The sequence below is a fragment of the Vidua chalybeata genome, chromosome 2, assembly GCF_026979565.1.
Source record: "Vidua chalybeata isolate OUT-0048 chromosome 2, bVidCha1 merged haplotype, whole genome shotgun sequence".
Lineage (NCBI taxonomy): Eukaryota > Metazoa > Chordata > Aves > Passeriformes > Viduidae > Vidua > Vidua chalybeata.
The window spans coordinates 23581510-23599928 of record NC_071531.1 but is presented as its reverse complement, the minus strand read 5'-3'; the positions used below and the strand labels follow the sequence as shown (position 1 = coordinate 23599928).

Here is an 18419-nt window from a genome sequence, read left to right as displayed (position 1 = left end):
CTAATAATTATTGTCTATCATAAATGTAATGCAGCCATGAGCTCACAGAAAATACAAAAACCATGCCACAGAGCAACAAAAGTCACAGTCTGTGTGAATCTGAAACCTATTCAAGGCAGCTTTACTGGCTTCAAACTAATAGTTGTATAAATGAATGATACATATTTCACTAAACAAACAGAAGTAAATCAGCATGGCAAGAGAGGTACCAAAGTGACATGGTTTCACAGACTTCAATTTTAAATATCCAGAGCAGTTTTGAAAATGCTACAGAAACAATAGAGTTTCCATTTCTCTACCTTTAAATTAAAAAATATAATGAAAACATGCAAAAATAATCTAAGTTTCAGTCTTAGAAGCATAGTTTTGAATTCCAAGAACTCAGGAGCTATTAGTCTTCAAGCAAAGATTTCTCTGGTGGGGAGCTGAGAAGTAGATTTATCAAGCATGCACATGTATCATTCTGTGAGGCTCAACCAAGGAGACCTTGTCAATAAGTGCTTTCCTTTAATAAAGTTCATAATTCTGGGGAGTTTGCTCTCCCTCCCCAGAGTGTGATACTTTCCAGGAATTTAGATGAAACAAAAAAATGCTACTCATACAGTAAGTAACTCTCACTGCCTGAATCAAAGAGTGACCTTCACGTTGCTTTTCAAAGGGGAAATGTGGTTTAGATATTCAGCTGAAATGGGACGACAGCCAGCGTGAATGAAAAGAGGAAGAAAAATACATTGGCATCTACTATGGGAATGTATTCATATTTCAAAAACTGGAAAGTAAAAAAAAAAAAAAAAAAAAAAAAAAGCATATGATGCAAAAATCACTCCAAATACCCTGTAAAATCAGAAAAGCTATATGTTCATGAATTCTGCGGGAGATAAGATGGAGGAGGAACAGTTAAAACATCAGTGACCCTACAGGGCACACATTTGGTGATAAGTATCAGCACTGATGTCAGGCAGGAGCATAACCTAAAAGCTACAGAATAAATTATCTCTCACTGTTTAAGAAAAACACCTGACAAGGCTATTCCATGTGCTCTGGCTGTCTCACCTTCTGTGGCATATGATTATAGAACTGTCAACCAAAAGGAAGAGAAAAACCTCAGATAAATAATGAAAAAGTAACTTTCCAAAAGTTTCATTGATAAAGAAATACAAGGCAAACAGAACTGAGGGTTGCTATTAAACACGTTTTCCTCACAAATGTCCAGTACAAAGAAGTGTGCAAGGGGAACACCCATTCCTGGGACAAAGGAAAACCTGAAGCCCTCTGGCAAACACCCATTGCACACACCCCCAGCAGCCACTCTTGCTGTAGCATGCAGGAGGTCTCATTCTCCAATGGGCTTAACATTCTTAAGGAGAGGTATCAACAACAGCATCGAGAGGTATCGACAACAGCATCTTGTCTTGCAAACACAAATGTAGATAAAAACTTGCAATGGCTTTGAGAAGCTGATCTCTCTTCTCATACTTGCATCTTCTCTCACTCTTATCTATATATCTGCCCTTCCTGCACAGAGCTGTAGATACATCAAGGCTCTTCACCCCATGTATGATGAGCCTCTTTTGCCCTTCTATAATTCGGGGGATACCACAGTTTAGAATTTGTATTTTTCTTCTGTGTGGCATAGAATAGGATAGGCATGTTAAAAAAAATAAATCACAGTACAGTTCTTTAAACAGTAATTTTAATTATTTGAAATATCTGGATGTATCTATTATTTTATTTGCTTAATTTTTTAGAAAGACTTTTCTGGCTGCTTACTAGATATCTTTGTAAAAAGCATTATTTTTGTGAGATTACATTGTTCAATAGCCCTTGTGCATATCACTTGGCATTACGAGAATCTGATTTTCAAAGGTCACCATATAAACAGATCCGTGCCAGCAACATTTACTATGTGAGAAGGGAAGCCAATATTTTCAAATTCTTCAAAATAATGTATACTTGTAAAACTACTGAGGCCTATAGCTCTAACTCACTGCAGCAGTACTGACTGATTGTTGCTGGAGGGTTTTGCCTGTCTGCCTTTAAAGATATCATTACATATGTTTAGTGAAGCATCTTTAGTTTCATAGATTGGCTTGGGTTGGAAGAAGCCTTAAAAATCATCTAGTTCAATCACCCTGCAATGGGCAGAGACACCTTTCACTAGGCCACGTTGCTCAGAGTCCCATTCAACCTGGCCTTGAGTACTCCCATGGATGGGGCATCCACATTGCCAAGCTTCTCTTGGCAGCCTGTTCTGTGCCTCACCACCTTCACAGTAAGGAATTTCTCCCTAACATCTAATCTAAACCTACTCTCTTTCAGTTTAAAATGATTGTTGCTGTCCTGTCACATGCCCATGTAAACAGTCTCTGTCCACCTTTCCTATAGGTTCCCCTCAGGTACTGGAAGACTGCAACTAGGTCATGGCAAACCCTCCTCTTTTCCAAGCTGAACAAGCACAATTCTCTCAGCCTTTCCTCATGGGAGAGATTCTCTATCCCTCTAATTATCTTGGTGGCCTCCTCTGTACTCGTTTCAACAGCTCCATGTCCTTCCTGTGCTGGGGACCCAGGCTGCTGCTGGATGCAGCGCTGGGGCCTCACCAGAGTGGAGTAGTGGGGCAGAACCACCTCCCTTGACCTGCTACCCACACTGCTTTGGATGCAGTCCAAGGCACAGTTGGCTTCCTGGGCTGATTAGGTTTATCTGTTTCTAGTCTGAATATGCTATCAGAAGTGAAGTTCCCACCTCCTCCTCGTGTAGATATCAGAGTGACAATTCTCCCACTCTAGTAAACATGCTTTTATTCCTCTCTCTTCTACAATAAGGACATTGATGATCCTTTCAGCTAAAATTAGTTAAGTGAACTGTCTCTTAACTTGCATGAAAACAAAAATAATTTTTGTAATTTATTTCAAAAAGCTGGCACAATTTCAAGGCTTTATATTAATGCATTCATTTGTGGATATATATTGCATGCTTATTATTTTGTTATATTAATACTTGAACACAGAAGAAAAATAATTATATCGCTGTCTCCAGCTACTTGTGGTAAATATCATGTCTGAAATGAGATCATCACAGATGGTATTTCTACACTACAGATTTTACTGCAAGGTTTTAATATGTTATAGTTAACATTTTTTTTTGTGAGAGAGCAATAAACGCAGCCTACCCAACACATGCAAGGAGGGTGAGCACAGGCCAGGCAGGTCACCATCCTTGCTGACCAGGGCACAGTCCCACAATACCCAAAAAACAAAATTGAGCAGGTCTGGTGATGGGAATCAGGGATAACAGAAGTTCTCTGATTGCCAGAAAAGCCTCCACTGACAAATCCAGGTAAATCAGATGAAGCAAGGAATCAAGTCAGTGGTCCAGGTTTGGGGTCAGCAAGAATCATGACTGGGCACAGGATTGCCTCAAGCAAGGACTTAAGACTAAATGTGGCTCCAGAGACAAAGGATGAGTGAAAAATCATGACAATGCTGCTCCCAGCTTTGCCTCTCAGCTTAGCTCCTTCCCATCCAACAGCTCCCAGGTCACAAGGCCACCACAGCTGACCTTGAGCTCAGGCAGCCAAACCCCTGGGAGCAGGGGTGGAGGAGAGGTCACAGGGCCTGTGGATGCACTGTGGGCACTGACAATTTCTTCCATCTTGATTGATTAAGGTTATAGTTTTAGGAATTCTATAAAAAAAGTGATAATATGGTTCTGATGGTAATGAAATAGATTATTTCTTGATAAGTTGTTTAAAAGGATACTGAAAGGACATCCCCAGTTTCTGATGTTCTTCACAACCTTTTTTCAAGTCTTAGCAAAGCCTGTTTTCCTTCTAGCATCTGTTAGAAAACTAGATCATAAACTACTGGCTATAATTTTAAATGTTCATTTCAGTGTCAAAAGTCTGCACAGTGAATTTAAAGGTTTTCCCTTCGACAGAAACTTATGGGTGACATGCTGGAAGCACAAAAATATTAAGAAAAATCTAAGACTTCAAAGGCCCCCAAAAACTATAAAAAATTAAAAATTAAGGTAATTCATTCACACTTATATTAGAAAACACAAAGGCCAAAGGAAAATTAACATTCTCAACTATGACATTTTCCAATGTGTCACATTTTCCATGTGCTTCATTTTTTGAAAGGACCTACTGAAACATTTCATTTATTCCTTTGTTTTCACTGGCAACACTAACACCTAACTCCTACCATCAATTAATCAGGCTCTCTTCAGAAAATAGACATTTTTGTGTGTGCTAATCATATGGGTAGGTAGTTCCCAATCAACAAGAATCAAAGGGAAAAAACTTTGAGCCACCCCAAGGCTGTTTTGTTTTGATTGCCTATTTTTCTGTCAACCTACTGCATCAATATTGTTGAAAGAAAATTTGTAAGCATAAATCAAAATCATGGTGCATATGGTTCTAAAACAGAAAATATATTAGGGAATTTAATTTTAGCTGAAGATTGCTGATCTTTAGTGCTTACAATTTGTATGTGTTGGCATTTTAGTCAGTTCATCAGTTCTTATTGCAGTATATTAGCAATAATTCCTTAATGTCTGTGAAATAGTTTGAAATATTAAAGTCTAGACCAGTATTTTTCTGAAATAATATTGATTTATATCCCTTTATTTTCTTGACTGCACTGAAGAAATTCTAAGGGTTTTTGTCCCCTCATTGGATTACTAGACCTCTTTAAGGGTTTCTTTACCACAACCTCAATACTAAAACATTTTGGTGTACACATTCATTCTTTTTAAGCAAAAACAAATAATCCCAGTGAAAGACACACACAACGAGGATCTTTATTTTGATCTTATTCTCACAACAAGTGCCAGAGTATTGAGAAACATACAAGGAGTTGTACTGTCCGGGTGTTGGCAGTTGTGGGGCTGTAGGGATGGGTTGTGTGGGGAGAGACAGGGGCTGTCCTATCAACTCTAGCAGACCCTCAGCAAGACAGCTGAACCTGGCAGCCAAGTGTGACCCATGGCAAAGCAGATAGACACTCCTAAAGGAGCTCCATACCTGAAAAAAAACCCAGAATGGAGCAGAGGAGAAGTGTGAAGAAAAGGGCAGAGAGGGAGACTGCCATGTACCAACTCCCCCACTTCCATGTGCTGCTTGTGATGGTAGAAGAGTTTGGAGTGAAGAAGTGAAGCCTGAAAAGTGTTGTTCTAATTTTTGTCTTTCTGTTTCTCACTACCTGAGCCTATTTCAGTTGACAAATTCCACCAAGTTGAATGTTTAGCCTGTGACAGTAACTGGTAAGCAATCTTGCTGTCCTTGTCAGGAAAGGAATGGGTGAGCAGCTTTGTGGGAGATTTTAGTGCAACCACACCAGATTTTATGGATAGCTTCAAATTAACTTACAGTTTAAATAAAAAATATTTTTGGTATATCTTCCTACCACATTCTAGATTACTGTAAAGTGTCAGGTTTGCAGTAAATGCCCACTACTTTTCTAAATTAGATTTTTCTGCACGTCATATATCCCATATGTTGTTAACTGTTGGCTTCAGGGAAATTCTCCTTATTGTAGTAATTGACAAGTTGGCTATTTCTGGCTAATGTTAAAAGCTGTCTTCTGTGTAGGATTCTGTACTAAGATTTAGCTTTTTTTTTTTTTTTTTTCTTTATTCTACCTACTGCTGCAAGGCAGAAAAATAAATTTATTTCTTTTATTTTGCATCTGAAGAGTAAGGCTTAATTCACTTGCTAGTAAGAATTACAATGGTCTATATTTGCAAAATCTGCACAATATTTTAATTTATTTAAACCATACAAAGCCACCTAAATAGATAGGGCTTGCACATGATTTTTGCTCTATATGCAGTTTTCTGAGACACCTGAATATGATCCTTTTAATATTCAGGGAACAAAACAGACCCATTATTCCCCCAGCTTGGAATGGCATAATACATTTTGCTTAAGTGCATGAAATCTCCGTTACCATCAAAGGTCAATAACCTTTAACCAGGTATTTTAAATTCATTTGCCCGCACAGAAAGTGAATAAATGTGTAAAATACTGTGTAAAATACTGTGTAAAATACTGTGTAAAATACTTTGCAGAAAAGCAATACCCATTTTTTCTCATGTACCTGTGTCACAGTAGAAAAAGGAATACCACCCATACCTTTGAGTAAATATGTTATTTAAATATAGCCAATCTTCAAAAAAATAAAATCACAACAGATGGTTTTCTTTTGCTTAAGTAATTATCTGCTACTGTATGAAACTCTCACTACACGACAGAAAATAAAGCCATTAAATCTGCTTTGAAATCCGTGTGATATGTAGACAGTTCTTTAAAAAAAAAAAAGTAAACTTCCAAATATTCTTTTCTCAGATTCAACAACAAGGATGATGTTCTCGGAGTGCACAGTTATCCTACTGAAAACTGAAGCCTGAGACCTTTGAGGACAAAAGAAAATATTTTTTTTGGAAATGAATTACAGTGAATGTGTCACCTCCTATGACTTGGCAAATACAGAACCAAGAACTATCTGTCAGTCATTTTTAGTTCATAGCTGAGTGATAGAATCCACTATACAACTAAATACCAAGTAATGAAATGAACAAAAAAGTTGCATTCCTCAAAGTATTAAATACTTAAAACAGACTAATGGAAAGGGAGGAAACAAGGATCATATACCATGATCAGAGTTTCACTGACACAGTTCTATACAATAGAACATTCTGCCTCCAAAATCAGAGAATGCACTGGCAGTCATTTAATGTTTGATTGTTTCAAAATGCACTTAATTACTCAAAAGATTTGCCCTAAAATATAAAGCTATTATTAACCAAAACAAATGTTATGGAAGGTGCTGGGTGGGCTTTCTTGATGATTTCAATTATCACTCAGGTTTAGAATAAAGCAGGACAAATAGTGGAAAAACTATCACCTTTTTACATTATGTCCTAGGGTGACTTTATGATGCTCGTATCCCTAATTGTCTGTTCTGTTTATGCTGGATATTAAGTTCTGCACCTTAAGACTGGTTCCAAGAGAGAAGTGGGGGGAGAAGAAGCACGGTGTTTATTATCAGGAACTGCACTTGTGTCCCCACATCTTTGTTCTGGACTGTGTTGCCTGCAGTGGGGAGTGGGAGAGAGCTCTTCTTGCTCTTAGTTAGTTTTTAGCTAGCTGAGGCAGAGAAGTTCCCCAGACTGTGGTTTCTCTTTTTCTTGGAACTGATCGGCTCTGCTTGACTGAAAACCCAGAAAAACACCAGGAGCTCGCACCTGTGGCCCACCGGGGCCCAGGACATGGAATTTTCCAGCACAGGAGGGACTGATAAGAGACTGAGTGAGCTGAGCTACACCCCATGACAAGGACTTTCTGAATTTGCCATCTCTTCAGAACAGCGAGAGGTTTTATTGCTTAATATTACTCATTTTATATGCTTCTGAATACTTTGCTTGTTAAACAAACAGGTTTTTTCCATTTTTCTCCAAGGAAATCTTTTCCCAACCAGTTGGAGGAGGGGCCACTTGAATCTGCTTTCTAGAGGGACACCTTTAGAAGTTTTCTCCCAAATTTACCCTAAACCAGGACACATTCTTTTCATTTTACCTCTGAAGGGAGACACGTTCTGAAAGTAAACAGTGAATGGATATGAAGCTGAAGGTGTAAGGGGCAACAAAGAAAATTTCAAATGAAAACAAAATGAAAAGAAATTACATAAAGATGGATTAGCACTGGAATGGGAGCCTAGAGAGAAGTAGAATCTGCAGTCCCACCTGGCCTACTCTCAGTTGGCCTTGCCTCGGCACATGTTGAAGTCCTTAAGTCATGACTTTCTTTTCACAGCAAAACAGGAACACCAGTAACATGGTAAACCGATGACATCTTGGCACAGAGCAAATTTAACAGCTTTTAGTGGTGTTTTCCTTGTAGCTGGTCAAATTAATAACCCTTCTGTTCTCTATAGTCAGCATTTCCTAGAACTGCACTGTTGGTGATAGGAGTATAGACTACTGAATAGGCACCTACACACAGACCTGTAAATTTAAATATCCTAAAAGTCATCCTACTCAGCATGGTCCCAGCTGGCCATTCTGAGCTCCCTCCATAGCACATGGAAAGAAGCAGGCAGTTTAAATCCTAATTCATGTGCCTCATTACAGATGCCTAGTTTCAAAGCATCTCTTCTGCTCTAAGAAGGGTTTGTTATAGAGTGGTTACCAGACATGAGATTTAGACAAATCAATCCAAATAGTGTCCTTGAGCTCATGAACCCACGTGGCTCCTGAATGCCCCTTGGACATAATCTAATATGATACAGTTAAGCTGTTTCACATACTTTCCTAAACATAAAGCAGGTTGGTTACTTTATTTTCCCTTCCGTCCGCAATTAGAGATATCTTAAATGAAGCTTACAATACGCCAGAATTATTACTGAGCAGAAACAATGCTCTTAATATACAGAGGATGTGTACTTCAAATTGTGTTCTCTTAGGTAACTGAAGTCTGCTAATGTCTTTCTTCAGTCAATAATTACTTTCAGTATACAATGTAACATTACTTATATAATATAACAGCAGAGAAAGCTAATTTCTGTACAGGAAAAGAGAATATTTTAATGAAATTGTAATAATTTCATTAGGTTTCAGTAATAAAATCTCCACAAAACAGCCTCATATGTCATATTCCATAACAGTAAAATATATATGGAAGCTTTCTGGCAGTTGCTAGATGATTACAATAAGCTGTACTTGTGGTACTCCTGTTGCCCTAACAGATCATTTACAAGCAGAATTCAAAGAACTAACTCCCGTTTTAAAATATATAAGTCATTAAAGGCATCCAAGGCTATTGTTATCACTTATGGCTTCAGGTCTTCCGCAGAGTAAATTAAGTTACTTCAAACAATGAAGAGTAGTTCAGTCACTAAGATCTGCAGTGAAATTAAACAGATACAGTGAACTACCACAATAGTAAAATCTGTAAGAAGTTATATACACACTAGACTTCTAAGAACTCTAATGTTTCCAATTAACAATGTTTTCTGTGGCTTCAAAGCTACTTGTTCCAATCTTTGTTTCATCAAAGTAAATTGATAGCTTCTGATTTTCTCATTAGCTAAGCTATAAGGCACCTAATTTTACTTTTCTCCGTGATCTCTGCAATTAGAGGCAATGATTAGAGTATAGTCTATTCTACACACAAATCTCTTTTTAATACTGTGTCTCTTCTTAATATGCACAGCTGAATGGAGAATTGAAACATGAAAATGAAATTAAAACATTTTAGGAATGCAGGGAAGTTCAGAGAATAGGGAAATATTCCTTATACATTGTATTTAAAGGCTGAGACTATGGCTGGGTGTTTCTTAATACGACAGGCTGAAGATGGTTTTTACTACAGGATCAGCTAATCTTGTATAAAGAGGCTTAGTCCTGACATTGCTCTGTGTTGAGGTATTCATATGCAGGTGTGCATGGGGATTGCTCTCACGAGGAAAAATTCACCAAAACAATCCACAGAGAAACACTCAGGCTGGGAAATTCAAAGTAATTAATACTTACTCATACAGCTTAATTTCCATCCAGAATCTCCTTCTCAGTTATTTTTAATCTTGGTAGGTTATACAAACATTTCATAGGTACAAACTAAATTTCAAAAGTCAAGTGCAAAATAAGGATACTTTGAGATGTCTATTGTTACAAGAATAATTTTAGCAGACCAAGCAAAGCTGATGAGAATTTTGACACCGATCACACAAAGACCAAGTTTTCATGCACTACTGCAGTTAAGGGGTAGGATTAATCAATCCTAACAATCTAACCCTAAAATTTGTCAACTTCAGGTTTTATTAGTCAGCAGAAAGAAACAGTCCTGGAAGTCGATTCTCCTCACCTAGCCAGGTTAGAACTAGATGGAGCAATGCATGCATTTCTTCTTTCTCTCTATTGACCTAAAGGTCTGCATTAACTTAAGCTTATTTACCTAAAGTTAGTAGAGGTAGATGTCAAACTCAAAATATTTAAGTTTTTTAATTTGGTAACTTCCAGTATTCACAGAATCACTATTTAATAAGGAATAACGCCTCTCCTCTCTACTGTAAAAGAGATACCACTATAAGCAGACTATGTCTTGTATGCTACAGGAGTTTTGCGTGTTACCTGTTAAATAGGAGTCAAAGTATGTGGAACATTTAGACAAATATCTGTGTTTTTCAAGGCAATCAAGCTTTTAGAAGCAAATAGCTGCTTTGCCATTAGAAAAATGGAAAACCAGAGCTGTGAAGGCCCTGCTACACACTGAGGAAACAAAATTATAAAACAGGCAATACACTGGATGTGTACAGTATAGGACTTGACACTGTGATTTCCTTGACACTTTCCTTACAAATTCATCAACAGAATATAATTTAACTTACTTTGTGTTAAAAAGATTCCTTATATGGAGGCAATGTTGAAAATACAATTTTTTATATTTTTACTCATTATATTTGCTTAATGCCTTTTCCTTCGTGTTAAGATGAGCCACATACAATGTTAAGACAACCTCTCATAGTCAAAGGCAATGTTAGAAATCTCACTTCAGAACTCTTATCTAAGTTTGGAACTGATGAGCAACAAACCCAGTTTTTCAATACAAGTCCTGTCATCTATAACATATTAAATATAATTCATAATAGAAATCTTGCTACAGTATTTTCACAATTTAAAAAATCCCTAAACCAATACTAGTATTTCTGAATGAGGAATACAGTATCAGTCAGAATGCATTTTCATTAAAATTATTTGCAAAGATTTATTTATTTAGTAGTCTGTCACTTGAAAAAAAAATTCTCTGAGACTATAGATGGGAAAATGAAACAAAATGTGAAACCTAGTCCTTGAATAGTTAAATTACTTGTTTTAAAATCTTCTCTATTGCTGCAGTTTCTCTACTTTGAATTAACATTCTAACATCTCCATACAAAAGGTCAAAAGTAGTTTTGAAAATGACAACTGCCATTAACCTTTGTTAGTTGTTCCAATTTAAACACACTGAAAACATATGTCATTGCAAATCATCTTCCTCCCCTTCATCCCCAAACTGATATAGTTCAATTGGCTTTGGTGTGACTTTCATCAGCTCAATACACATCTTTATTATTTTTATGACATGTTCAATAAAAGCATTCCAAAAGTTGAAGAGCTGACTTACCATTTTCTTCCAAGTACATCAGAAGGATGCTGCTAGATTCAGTCCCTTCTACAGCATAATCAAGTGCAATATTTCCATTAACATCTTGCAGAAGCACATTTGCTCCAGCCTACAGACAAGAATTAAAAGCACTTTAGGTTTTTGTACTGAAATCTCAAAACACAACTGGGGTTCTTACACAGTCTTATTCAAAAACATTTCAAAGCTGAAATTCTTAGACAGCAGGCTGATTATAACCTGAAACAAAACCAAACATACAAAAAGGCAAAGAGAAAATGAAGGACTCGTGAATGTCAAAAAGGCTGCCTTTGTCTGAGACAGCTGACACTGTTGCCACACTAGCTGTCCAGTCTGGCTTTGCTACACAGGTGTCTGAGCTGCTCATCAGTGAGTTCTGGAACCACCACCATTTGCAGTACAACACTTTAAAGTCAGCTGTCACTGACTACAGTCTGCTTTAAAACACTCCATCAGTAACCAGCAGTGGTCAAAAGCTGACAGACAAGCAGCATGGACACCCCTGCAGCAGGGATGGGCAGACAGCTGCTCTGGGTAACCTTGTCAGCTGGCCTGACCTCTTAAAGCCTCATACATCAATCCAACCTCAAAGAGAACCATCCATTGCTAAATAAAATTGCCATTTATCACCAACTGGGGACAATGAAAATGAGCTTAATAATTTCAACTGTAGTCTCTAAAGAAGCCAGGCTGAAATTTCTCTAAGTTTCATTCAAAATTCAATATAAATGAGTGACAAGTGAGAAGAGCCCTTGGGGTTGAGGAGTAGTGAAATGAACAGATTCATGAGAAGCTTGAAAAGAAACCACCAGCATGATTGTATTTTCTATGTTAAAGATTATTAATGTAAGAATTTATAGGAAAATTTTTTTTTTTTTTAGTAAGAAAGCTCTCATCCTTGAAAATATCATAAATGTCTGATGGACATAGAAGCTTACATTACTAATGTTACAATACTAGTGTTACATCAGTAGAAGTTACATTACTAGCAAATTGTCATGTATCTTCTTTAAGAGGTTGTAACATTAATTAATTTCAAATTTCTCTCTATGGCTTTTAGTGGCAAGGAATTATGAAATAAGTGTGACTTCAGGTAAATTTAATTACTTTTCTTAACAGCTTGTATGATAAAGCGTTTAGTTAATAAAAATGAGAAGTGCCAAGGACTGCTTTTCTTAAAACCACAGCAGCAGAGGTCAAATGCCATATGAAATTATTAATAGAAGACATGACTGCTTTTTTCAGGAGCTCTCTCTGTAAGTATTGTATCAAAGAAAAACTTGTAATAAGCTCAGGTTCTGGCTCAGCTTGTAATATGACACAAAAAATGAGCAAGTTTATATAAGCTTTATGTTATCAAACTTGAAGCTGAACTGTTAGTCTGAGGTGATCTGAGTTTCCAATATAGTGACCAAAGGACAGACAGGCATCAAAAAATTCCTCGCCTGTCTCAAACATCTCTTACATCCAATTAGATCATATGCAGCAAAATAATCTGTCCTCTTACAAAACACACTACTTTCTTCTAGTCTTACCTTGTTGTACTGACTGTAAGGGGAGCCCAGAGAGCAAATTTAGATTAGATGTATTTCTTATGAATTTTTAAATGAAATTAGATGAGAGGATTTGACTCTCATGCTTAGTGAAAAGGAATGGAAGGAGACTTACACGTGTAAAATCTTACATTCATTATAGTGCTATGAAAATAAATTTCTACTGTCTGTCCTACCAGATAAAATAAAAAAGATGGTAGGAAATCAAATAAAGGGTGGATTTGAAGATCATAGTATCTTTAGGGGATGGTTTAACAACTATTTATTGCACTTGTTCCACTACTAGGAAGTATGATTTTTATTTTGCTTTCTACTCACTGACCCATGAGAGTTTTTTGGTGAAGGTAGAATTATGAAAGCAAAACAATTTCATATCTCATTACTTTGCATATAAAAAACCCCCACAAAGTCTTGCAGGTATCTATTCTTCCTTGCATGTCAATAAACTCCAGGTAATGTCAAAAGACCATTTTCTACCTTGTTGAGTTAAGAAACCAAAAGACCTTTGACATATCAAATTCAGGAAAAGTAGGATAATTCCTTTGGTCAGCAGCACACTTTTAATTCATTTCTAAGATGTAATATCACAGAAGGAAGGATACAATATGGAATTACTCATCTCCAAGTAATTTTTATAGGGTATTTCTATATTAATTTCTTGAGAAATGTTTGCAATGCTCCCAAAAAGTTTATTTTATGGGTCTAACAATAGTGATTTTTAATATGGTGTATCATCCTTGCCTCCCAGCTCTGCACCATCTGTGAGCTTACTGAGGGTGTGCTCTGTCTCACTGCCCACATCAGGAATGAAGACTTTGAACAGGATTAGACCACGACTAACCAGGGGCTACACCACTAGTGTATTTTTTAGTGTATAAATTGGAGCTAATTTAGGATAGTACAGAGAATACTGCTTTTGCTTTACAGGATGCCATACGAGCTGAACTCTTCCCCCTCAAATAACCTTGGGGAGAAAATGGGGAAGGAACCAGAAAGTCTAAGCACTACTGGAAGTTTTGATTTGCAAGAATTTACAATAACTAGCAACTGCATGACATCATCACATGTGAACAATCCTCTACAGTGTTCTGTCCCTATAGTAGCTACCCCTTGCCCCTTGGGACAGGCACCCAAGTAAAAATGCAGTCACAAACTCTTAAGGCTATGTTGCTCCAGCTGTATCCTGTGGATCAATGTCTAAATTCCACTAGTAAGCTAAAAGTTGAGTTTAGTCCACATTCTACAGTTTGAAAGCCTAATTAGTGATACTGTTAACTCAGAAGCAATCAATAAACAATCAATCTCTCAACTTTTTTTTTTTTTAATAAATAACTGATTCCAAAACTCAAATTATGATGTGCAGGGGCAAATTTTTCATTAAGTATTTAATTTTTTAGAAAGTCCTAAAACTTCCTTCTCTACTATTTATTATCTGGCCAATATTCCTTCCTACTCTTTCTTATTTCCAGTGTTATGATACAATGATACAACTTATGATTCCCAAATGAAAAATATATCTAACTACCATTACTCAAAAAACAAAACAAAACAACCCCCCCCCCCAAAAAAAAAAAAAAAAAAACCAAAAAAAAACCAAACCAAAACAAAACAAAACAAAAAAAAAAAAACCACAAAAAACAAGGGCCCAGGAATCTCCATTCTGAGGAATGTGTCCTTATTCAAAGATTTTAAATTATTTATTTCCTTCTGTGTCTCTGAAATCCACAATATTTTTTGTATCAACAGTCTAACTTTATCAGGATAGGTGAAAACCATATGAAAAGCTGTGAGCTTAGACCTTCTCCAGCCATCTCCAGTATTCAGGGACAGAGCTCTAACCACTGGGTTGTATGCCCAGAAATTCAATGATATCACAACAATATGGACAGGAGTGACTTAGGCATTGTTTGAGGACTCCTGACTTACCAAGGTTCCCCAAGGACTTGGGAGAGATTTGGGCATCACACTGCCTAGGTACTACCTCTTGCTTACCTTCCCAGCTAGGATGTCACAGATTTTGCACCCAGACAACATTTTGCTCAGAAGGGTTTCCTGCTGGAACTGTTTTCTGAACCAGAGCCAGCATCAATCTACTTTAGGTGAAATCGGGCAGATTCCTGAAAGTCTGACTATGATTCACTGAAATTCTTGAAATCCTTTCTTGTGTTGCATACCTTAAATTATTCTCTCAAACCTGTGGGCCATGCAGGTTATTTAAATATTTGAAATAACTAAGTAATTTAGCTTTATTAATATAGTAGAAAGTCCTAGGTGCATTATAAAATATTTTTAATACAGAAATGATGACCCAGCAATTGCCTCTGTCACCTAGGATTACCACCATTGGCTTCATGAGGTTTTTTAAAGGCAATCAGAAATACAGTAGACCCTGAGGAATATGTGAATATGTGTGGATATTAAAAAAAAAAAAAGAGAAAAAAAAAAAAGATGAACAGAGGCAGAAAAAAATTAATACACTTGTTGCTATGGAAAAGAAAAAACAAACCCAAAATTTTCTCCTACTAGGAGGCTCCTGCACAGTTCTTACAATGGTTGAATTGTTCTACAGTATGCTAGCTGTGTGCAAATTGTGTAGTCACCTGTCAACCCCATCACAAAACCTGACTTTTTTATACCTACTTATATTCTTATATTAGTAATCTATTTTTATTCAATTCCACATATTCCATATGTATATAACAATATACACTTATACACATGCAAATGTATAAATATTTACATACTATTCTCTCACCTATGTTCATCAATTTCCTGCAGGGATAGGCTAGCATTTTTTCATTAATAGCTTGAACAATTAATATTTTTCATATTTTTTTTAAATATAACCACATTATTTACACACCACACCATTTTTAAATGTCATTAACCAAGATTAAATGTAGCTCTTCATAAAACATTTGTGGCATTTCACTCCTGTGACATGCGTAGTTTAGTTTTTCCCCCTTTATTGACCTACTTTTTCACATTAATTCCATGAGAAGGTTTTGCTCGTTGAAGGATACCCAAGGTTTACATACACACAAGTGCATGTTCTCACGCATGCCACAGCTACTGTGCTAATCCTACATCCTTGCCAAAGTCCTTAGTACAGGAACAGTTAAAAAGAAAACAAAAGTAATCAGGATATAAAGCTCTATTTGTTTAACAATAAAGAAACATACAGGAAATCCCACATGCTCATGGCTCCATGGTGCCAAGCAATCTTGCTCTCCAACCTCAATGGCTTACATAAATTTTCATTTAAGATACCAAATCCCACAAATCTAGCTGGCTCCTCTTTGTGGCTCCTATTAAACTTATTTGAATCTCATTCATTAACAAAGCAAAAGAAATAAAATTGCTCTACACAGTGCTGTGGTTTAGGTCATTAGCACTGGATACCACTTTACACAAATTCACGATGCTGAACAGATGAAGAGCAGTTTTCAAGGCAAAGCTCAAAAAAAAAAAAAAGCTAAAGACTTCACCACATTAGGAAACCACAGACAAAGAACTAAAAGATTAAGTGAGATTGAGCAGCTGCTCTCAGTTCAAAAGCATGTCTTCCTTCCAACTCATTTCAACAACAGATTTTCTGAAGGCAGAAAATGATTTCACAGAAATCACAATACAGCTACTAGAAGAGATGGGGGGAAAGTGATTACAATTATAGATCCTCCACTGAAAGTTCCTCTACCTGCTGCCATCATAATTGAGTTTTGCCTGCTTAGTAAGAAGAAAACTGACAGACACAAACTGAGTAACCTCTTTTATATTCTCTTTATGAGCACAAAATGATCTAGAAAATATTTTACTAAATCTAAATATTGTCTCTCATAACACTGATTGCAGACTTAATATTTTCATTTTAACTTTTTTCCACATAAACCTTTAAGGAAGACCTTTCCCCATGATACCATAGATTCTTAAGATATTTGGGAGATAGATAATCAATATCTACACACTCCAGAGTAAATAAAAGATTCCTTTTCCAGAAAAAGACATCAAAAGAAACCCATGAAAAAGGCTGATTCAGGACTAGAAGTCTACCATGAAGGATATCTATTTCTAAATGTTTACTTTTACTCCTCCACCCCCAGGCTTGACAAAGAAATGGAAAGGAATCACAAACATTTATAAGCTATCTACAAAGATATGGAAGTTCAGTACACCCATGGCAAATAGTACAGTCACCTCAAAGATGCTGTAGCTGCAGTTTTGTCTTTATTGACCCTTAATGTAGCTTGCCAAAAGAAAAGGGGAAAAAAAAGACAACATACTTCCCTTATGGAAGACAAGAGTGTGTCTGATGGAAAAGCATTCTCCAAATAGGGATATCTTCTGCACAGTTAACCCTAGTACCCTCCTTCCTTTCGTACATCTTGAAGAAGAGCAAGGAAGTGGAAATTTCACCTGTACAAAAGCAATCCTTTAAAATTCCATTCTTCATCCTTTACAGGAGAATTCCCATCACTGCAGTCTGTGGGGGACACCTGATATTTTATTAAATGGGAATTTCAGTAACTCCAGACTGATGATTTGAGCTTAAAAGTATTATGTTTTACAAATAATAAACTACATCTTCTCTTGGGCAGTTAAGTTACTTGCATTTAATTAAGTTCCATATCAAAACACCATCATCCCTCAACCATAATGGATGCCATAACTTTTCCAAAATAAAAAGTTTTTGTCAATAAATTCTTATGTACTGAAATCTGAACTCCTAAAAGTATTGAAGAAATGCAAACATGGGCCTCATTAAGTGGGAGTTTCTAAACAGAATTTTTTTTTATCCTTTCTTTCCAGAGTATCTCTTAGCAAAATAACAAGGACCCAAACTCCATATCTATACATATAAGTTCAGAATTAAAATCTATGGATCACAAATCAAAGTAACAATTGTTAGGTACACTAACAATTGTTTCATGCATGCCTTACATGGGCTCATGTAGCTATGGAGAAAATGCAGGGAACAAATCCTCCTGCTCAGTGGATTTCCTTCATAGTAGGGCATCATGTTAAGGTGTCCACATGAAAACAAATTCTCCCTTAATACAAATAGAAAAGCCTCTCACTTCCTTTTACTGGGACTTGCAGAGAGCACAGCTCTGCCAGCTCGGCTGGCCTAGTGCACCATTTACAGGATCCCTTCCATAACCATGAATCAATAGTTACTGCAGCAGGAGTTTCCACCTCTCACACAGGAAAGGCTGCAATATTACTGTCTGCAATATTTGCTCTATTTCAAGGCTTTCAACTCTCTAAGAGTTGAGTTATACTGTCTATAAACCCATGCCTGTCACATTACCAAAACTATTCTTTCACACAGTAGGAACTGTCTGCCATCTGGATGAGCTTAACTGTGATATAATAAAGGTCTGAATTCATTTTCAGCATGCCTGATCCCACCCACATCATAAAAATACAAACACAAAGTTCAATCCCTTATGTCTGTGACAACACAGCCTACAGAATCAAAGATGACTTCAGAGCCTTATAAGTGCCCTCCAGACATATAAAATAAACTGAACTGGATAAAACACACCTTTCCAAAAAAAGCACTTTCAATAAATCAGGAGATAATGCAGTGCTGAAAATTTTATGCCAATATTTTTACATAATTGCAAAAATAGATGCATTTCTGTTATTACAAATTTATGTTATGCCACTATTATTCACTT

The 18419-nt window shown here is 36.6% G+C and overlaps 1 protein-coding gene across 1 annotated transcript in view; it reads right to left on the bottom strand.

Annotated features, from left to right (window-relative positions):
• Positions 1-18419, bottom strand: part of MYO16 (myosin XVI) — a 353672-nt gene that overhangs the window by 196696 nt on the left and 138557 nt on the right. The window contains exon 5 of the mRNA XM_053935810.1: positions 11168-11276. Within this exon, the coding sequence (XP_053791785.1) occupies positions 11168-11276 (109 nt within the window). The remainder of the gene's footprint in view (positions 1-11167; positions 11277-18419) is intronic.